General features: G+C 33.8%; 1 protein-coding gene across 1 annotated transcript in view; it reads right to left on the bottom strand.

Annotated features, from left to right (window-relative positions):
- LOC107738181 (nuclear factor of activated T-cells, cytoplasmic 2-like) overlaps positions 1-7,745 on the bottom strand; it is a 32,219-nt gene that overhangs the window by 15,509 nt on the left and 8,965 nt on the right. Inside the window, exons 4-6 of the mRNA XM_016549912.1 lie at positions 3,559-3,761; positions 3,289-3,461; positions 1,959-2,099 (exon numbers count right to left, since the gene is read on the bottom strand). Coding sequence (XP_016405398.1) covers positions 1,959-2,099; positions 3,289-3,461; positions 3,559-3,761 — 517 coding nt within the window. The remainder of the gene's footprint in view (positions 1-1,958; positions 2,100-3,288; positions 3,462-3,558; positions 3,762-7,745) is intronic.

Below are 7,745 nucleotides of genomic sequence, written 5' to 3'. Positions count from 1 at the left end.
GCTGTACATTCACTCCCCCCACCTACAATCCCTGCCGGTACGAGACTCGAACCCACAACCTTTGGGTTACAAGTCCGACTCTCTAACCATTAGGCCATGACTTTTCCCCTAGTCACGACTTAGGAGTGCACTAGCATATTTAAGGCCCCAAAGCTTATAGTTGTGAACTAAATACCAAAAAACTCAATGCAACTTTAATGTAGACTTTAAAAAAATAATAATGAAAATACAAGAAAAACTGGTAAACGACAGTGAAATCGGACCCCGGTAAGAATTGACGTAGATCAGCCGCTGCACTGTTTGTATATAAAGCTGACACTGTATTCAGATCAGAAATCTAAAACTTCATGCAAATGCGAGTGAAACAGATTAGAAAAGGTCACAATTCAAATGAAAGCCTAATGGTCTTTTGCAGTCCACTGTCATTCACAAAGTTCAGCCATGAGTTAGTGAGTGTCTGCAATGTCACTAATGACGTAGTTTTAGCAGCTATTCAGTTTGAGCATTAATTCTGTTCGTTTCCGATGAAACAATGACTCACGAATATGGAAACAGAATGAGAAAACAGCCATTTCGTGTTACACTTTTTGTGCACTATGAATAATGTCTGATTAAATAAGCCAGACAACACACAAGAACAACTCTACACATGTGTGTCACTGGACACAAAGGCGACACACTCTTCAACAGAAACGCCACCCGCACACTGAAACAACAACAAAGAAAGGACAATGAAGCTTTGCCTCTTATCTGCGAAATAATGCAAACTGTTGATGGGTAAATTGTCAGCGTAGTTTGCTTCTCAGTGTGAGCCACAGAACACAAACAAAAAGCACAAAAACAGGTGCCGTATAAAAGCAATAGTAGAAATTACAAAAACAAGAGTGTAGCATGAAAACCCCACAAAATCAAACTTTTTGTTAGCTTTGAGTCTTATATATTAGTGTACTCCTAAACGTTGACAGGTAAGCACCAGTGTTATTTTAGTATCACTGAGATACTACTATAGATTTTTATTAATATTGTGAATCAGTTTTTTTTATTTTCCATTTTAATTTTTAGTAATTTTGTTGTTGTTTTTGTCATTTTTAGTTGTTTTTGATGTCTAGTTTTTAATAATTGTTATTTTTATTAATTTTATTTTTCAGTTTTAGTTATTTTAGTACTTCAAGTTAAACTAAATTAAAATGAGAAATGTTGCTTTGCCAGCTAGCTGAAATAAGCTTTTTATTTTATTTTATTTTATTTGTTCAGTTAACGTTTATTTCATGTAATGAAATGAATGATGTAATTTCATGTAACAATTTTTTATGTTTTCAGTTTTAGTTTTTTTATAGTTTTAGTTAACTATAATAACCCTGATAAACACTTAAAAATTAAAATATACAGTCTTTCTCTTCCAGAACAAAGTTTTTGTTCAATAAAATGTCCATCTGTGTTTCTTTTCTAACTCTATCTTCCTTTCCCAACCACCTATTGGTCGCAACGAAGTTGACTGGAATTAAGTGGCTTCATTGCTTATGTCCGAAGTACAAAGCATCAAGTGTTGTTTCACTATGACGTAAACTAAAGGCAATTAGTTAGCTTGTTTGTTTATTCAGTTTATTGGCTGATTTGATAATGCTTTCAGCTACAAAAAATAAATAAATTGTAGTATGCAAGCAGTATGTCCTCCTGGGAAATTACTACATACTAACTTCCCAAGAGGACTTGAACAAGGATTTAGCATAAATAAAATTATTAAAATGACTTTTCACCGCCTAGCAAAATCCAGAAACAAACCACACACATTCAGTATGTCCAACCCCAACTTCCCGTTTCAATACATATGTTAACACAGGAGGGACAATTGCATTTCTTGGGGTGATTATATCTCAAAATCTGCACAGAAACAGATTACACGTGGACCTGCAAGTGTACTAGGCAGAAACGTTGAAAACCAATCTTAAAGCATTTACCGTGAGTCTTCTCCATGAAGATCACCTTTGAATCTGCGCTGAAGTTCTGGCCGGTGAGAATCATCTGCTGGCCTCCAAGAACCGAACAGGCATCCATGTCCTGCTTTTCTACCATGGGCAGCTCGTGGGCAGACCTCTGGGCTATGGAGTCAAAGAGAGAGCAAACAATGGATGTAGATGTTTGGATTGAATTAAATATCACACGTTTGAACCCTAGTAAGAATATGGCCCATGAATTGCAAAGTTTCTGAGACCACCTATTGATTCTGCAATCAATAAGTCACTAAGTGTCAGCCAAGTGACCAATAAAATGTTTCCCAAAAAGACACTTAACCTCATGTTTATGAACTTAATCTAAAAACTGAACACATAAATGTATAAAATGTATTATTGGTAGGATTAAATAATATAATAATATATTTTATGTGCATTTTATATATATATATATATATATATATACCATGTAAACAGTCAGACAGGATGATCCGGCTTATTAAACACCCTGTTTATTTACTTTAGGCTGAAGGAGTATTAAATCCTGTTTCACGTGGCGATAAAGTTTGTTGTCGCGATATTAAGGACATGCACTCGTGAAACTTATCTGTAATTTAATATCCGCTTCAGCTACTGTGATTAAGACAAATACGAGTGACCTTTGGACAGATGTGTGTCGTGCTGTAATCTGAGTTAACCAAGCGTACGAAGCTGAACTAAATAATACAGCGTTTTACCTGTGAACTGGGTGAGATATGTCTGCAAATACAGCAACGATATCTCAGTGTCTGACACAACAGATTTAACTTCCTAATAAAGAAACAGGGGGTTGGGGAGCTGTAATTTATCAGGCTCATTTTAAATTCATTCCTCTTTTGCACAGTTGACCTTGGTTTGCATCGAACGAAACCTAACTGAGGAGGAAGCAGAGCAACCAGACACAGCATGAAATATATTCACACAAAGTGTTCATATACTTGACCCTAAACAGATCAACGAAAGATCAATGTTAGTGATAATGCCACTTTCTATATAGGCTATAATTTATTCGCTGTTTGAATAACCGTGGAAAGGAAACGTTATATAATTATCAAGTTCTAACATTTTTATTACATTGTAATCACGTTAAATACAAATTCAGTCCCATTAAATATTTTTTAGCCTACGTGACACACATGGCTGGTTCTTGCCTAAAAAGATGGGTTTATTATGTTTAATACATTTGGCTGCTTTTAGCCTTATCCTGGAGTTGGTTCACCCTCCGCCTATGGCGTCAGCTTTGAATTAATTCTGATTTTAAGCACATTTCACCATTTTGGAGACTAATTTTACTCACAGCATTCGATGGGATGTGAAGCAACCTGCAGAGACACATGTTGGCCTCCTTGCTGGGGAATATGAACACGGAATACCAGTCGAACACGCGTGTTTTTCCGCCCGATGTCCGTCTCCCCTTTCCGCAGCTCGATGTCGGCATTGCGAAGCTTGAGAATCCCGGCGCAATCAATTCTGAGAAGCATTCAAATGCAATTTCTGCCATGTTACTATGCATATTTAAAACCAAAAACTGGAGAAGGAAGAACCATCATCATCAAGGTTTACTTACATTGCTTTCATGTTATTCTTTGGCTCGAGAGGAATCTCCAGGACTTTGGTGCTGCTGATGATCTTCTCGTAGCTGGTGGTGGTGACGGTTTTGCCGGTAATGCGATGGACCTGATAGAAAGCGTGAGGCTTCAGGATTCGCTCGTCTGCCGTGCCAATGAAGATCTCTAAACCCAGCGGCTCCTTGCCCCTGTATCCACGTAACTACACACAGAAAAGCGCAAAAAGAGATATTTATTAGCATGATTCAGTTCTAAACTCTATAATTTGTAATGAAGTTGGGGTAAAAAATGTTAACATTTTGGAAACAAGTTCCCTTATGCTCACCAAAGCTGTATTTAATTGATCAAAAATACAACAAAAATAGTAAATAGTATTACAATTTAAAAGAGCTGATTTTTGTTTAAATATATTTAAAAATGTAATTTATTCCTGTGATCAAAGCTGAATTTTCAGCATCATTACTCCAGTCTTCAGTGTCACATGATCTTCAGAAATCATTCTAATATGCTGCTCTGCTGCTCATGAAACATTTCAGATTATTGTCAATGTTGAAAACAGTTGTGCATATTTCTGTGGAAACCATGAAACATTTTTTTTCAGGATTCTTTTTTGAAATCTAATCTTTTGTAACATTATAAATGTCTTTACTGTCACTTTTGATCAATTTAATTTAATTAAATGCATCCTTAATTTAATGCTTCCTTGCTGAATAAAAGTATTAATGTAAAAAAAAACTTGTTTTCTCAATTTAAAAAAATTAATAAATTGCAAAAGCTCAAAATTGCATGTCTGGATGCGATAAATTAAACCACATTTTGCTATAAGTTTGATTGCATCATATAATAATTGCTGTTAATAGTGTTCATCGTCTGTTTGATTACGTCTTTAATAGATTTTTCCGTACATTTCTGCCATATGTACATTAACTGAGTCACCACTGATAAGCTACCACTAAATATTGTAGAAACTTAATTTGCTGTAAAGTTGCTTTGCAACTATTTGTATCGTGAAAAGCGCTATACAAATAAACTTGAATTGAATTGAATTAATTAATTAATTGTGTTAACTGTGAAATACCTGCACATAAATGCCCCAAAAATGTTCAGGATTCAACCTGAACTTAAAAAACAGCAGAGAAGAAACACTATGATGCCAACTCAACATCACCAGGATCTCAGACACACATATGCAACGCGCTTTTTTTAGCAGCTCTTTCAGCAAAGGTCTGCTCTCCTAGTTGGGAACATTAGCATTTCCAGAAACCTTGAACTCAAGCCAGAAGGGCATGTGACATTTGCAAACTTCTTCTAATCTCCTCAAACTCATCAGTCACTCACGAACTCAAACTGTGGCAAGGTTTGTGGCCTATGGGTCCTCCCAGTGCCATTTGATTGATCGTGGAAGATAAATTTCAAATTCAAACCAAAATCTGAATGAATTTGCTGTGGCAGTTTGGAAATCATACAGTGCCTGAGTGCAAAATTTTTTTTTCTAAAATTGGGTTTATGCATATGCAGATGAATGTGAGATTGCACAAATGCATCTTGGTTTGCTGTCTGAAGGTTAATAATTCAGAAGAGCTTTCAAGTCCTGTCTGACACAGAGGCAAATGGCTCACATTTTCATATGCAAAACATGGCAAGCCCAATGAGAAAAACAACTATGGCCTTGTCATCTTGTTGTAGAAACAGAAACAAAACAGGCTTTATCTAGCTACATTATAACTTCACGTATTTCACGACTAGAGATTTTGAAAAGTGCAATTTAAGGGCTTTGTGCAGGAAAAAGACCAGTTTTTAATATAATATGAGGGTGAAAAAACTACTTGATCATTTAGAGAGCTTAACGTTTCCATTCAAACAACTTGTAATAAACTAATTGTAAGGACAATCCCTACAATTAGAGATAAATGCATTGCTCAAGGGAACTTTGATGATCTCTGCAAACACAAACTTGGTATTTATTTGCTATTGAACCTGTAAGCCTTGTCCTGCATAATGCATATGCTTGAAAAATCCCAACCTCACTTTTCTTTGTGTTGACATATTTCCGTCTATAAATGACCACCACGAAAATAACAATAATGTGAAAAAATAAATAAATGAATAACATAAAAATACAATAAAATGTTAACATTTAAAAATAATAAAATAAAATATAACAAAAAAAAACAAATAAACACAATAAACAAAAGTAAAAAAGTAATATTTTTAAAAATGCAATTAATAAAATAATCTAAAAGTAATACAAATAAAAGGATATGTATTTTTAAAAAACAAAATAAAAAATAAAAGAGGTAAAAATAATCAAAAATAAAAACAATAATGTAAATAAAATAAATAAAAATTTATTAAATAAACAAAAATATATAGATTTTTTAAAACTGCAATTAAATAAATGCAATTAATAAAATTAAAATAAAAAGTACTAAAAATAAAAATACATTTCAAAAAATGTAATATTTCAAAAAATGCTTAAACATATATATCTTTTATATTTATATTTTTTTTATATCGAAGATCTTGCGTTTTGTTAAATAACTAACAGCCTTCAGTTTGTGTCAAAACCACACGACAGATTATATGATACATGAAAGTATAGGTCACTTTCAAAATAACTACATTTCAGCTGCTTCCTTTGCAAGCAACTGATGGAAACACTGACCTTTCTTAGTCTCCTTTTGTTATTTACTGAAAACATTCATATCACTATGACATGATTGCACAAACAGAGTCATGTGAATACTGAAAGCAGATGACACACAAAAACGCAAGTAACAAATTAGATGTGCACTCTTAAAAAAAAAAAAGGGTCTAGATCGGAAGGAAGCATGCAGAAACCACAGAGCATGAAGATGCAGCTAAATTTACTCTGGAGTTAAAAAGCACATTGAGCAGGGCATGTGTAAACACTACATCTCTCATATTTGGTGGACAAAATTGGAGAACAACAATGTTGCATCAGATATGTGGGCTGAAATGTGTGCAGTTGGAGCAAAAGAATGGCAGATAGTACCAGGTTTAGTAACCTAAAATTTTAATTGGCTTTATTATAAGAGATTTTTTATATCGAAGATCTTGCGTTTTGTTAAATAACTAACAGCCTTCAGTTTGTGTCAAAACCACACGACAGATTATATGATACATGAAAGTATAGGTCACTTTCAAAATAACTACATTTCAGCTGCTTCCTTTGCAAGCAACTGATGGAAACACTGACCTTTCTTAGTCTCCTTTTGTTATTTACTGAAAACATTCATATCACTATGACATGATTGCACAAACAGAGTCATGTGAATACTGAAAGCAGATGACACACAAAAACGCAAGTAACAAATTAGATGTGCACTCTTAAAAAAAAAAAGGGTCTAGATCGGAAGGAAGCATGCAGAAACCACAGAGCATGAAGATGCAGCTAAATTTACTCTGGAGTTCAAAAGCACATTGAGCAGGGCATGTGTAAACACTACATCTCTCATATTTGGTGGACAAAATTGGAGAACAACAATGTTGCATCAGATATGTGGGCTGAAATGTGTGCAGTTGGAGCAAAAGAATGGCAGATAGTACCAGGTTTAGTAACCTAAAATTTTAATTGGCTTTATTATAAGAGAATATGATGAAAGTCTTGTTTAAAAGCAACATCTGAGAAAGACGAATCATAAAGGCAATCTCTTTAATATCTCAACTGCCTCTCCTAAAGAGCACTGGGATTAAATGGAGAGCATATTGACATGTTTGCTTAAGTCTCCTGCTTCTCAAACGTTTCTTCTAAGAAAAAGAGCTCAATAATGTCTCCTCTAAAGCGTCTCACACTGTGCTCAGATTTGTCAACATCCTAAAGTCTGCGATCAAAAATCAGATGAACTCAAACAGTTCGCATTAACTCTCCCAAATTATTTCAACTATGCCATCCACATTAATTGGATATATTTATATTTTTTTCTAAGGGTGAATATGACAAAAACTGCCATGAAACAAAGCATATTTTATCCTAAAATAAATAAACAAAAAGATCAATAATGTATTTTAAATACAAACATAAATAAAAAAAACAAACAAACACGTAAATGAATAAATATTAAGAAAATTGATGTTATATTTCATCCCTAAATGAATAAATAAATAAAACATAAATAAATAAATACATACATACATACATAAATAAATAATGTATAAGGAAACT

The sequence above is a fragment of the Sinocyclocheilus rhinocerous genome, unplaced genomic scaffold, assembly GCF_001515625.1.
Source record: "Sinocyclocheilus rhinocerous isolate Xijiao unplaced genomic scaffold, SAMN03320098_v1.1 scaffold2716, whole genome shotgun sequence".
Lineage (NCBI taxonomy): Eukaryota > Metazoa > Chordata > Actinopteri > Cypriniformes > Cyprinidae > Sinocyclocheilus > Sinocyclocheilus rhinocerous.
This window is presented reverse-complemented; position numbering and strand designations above follow the sequence as displayed.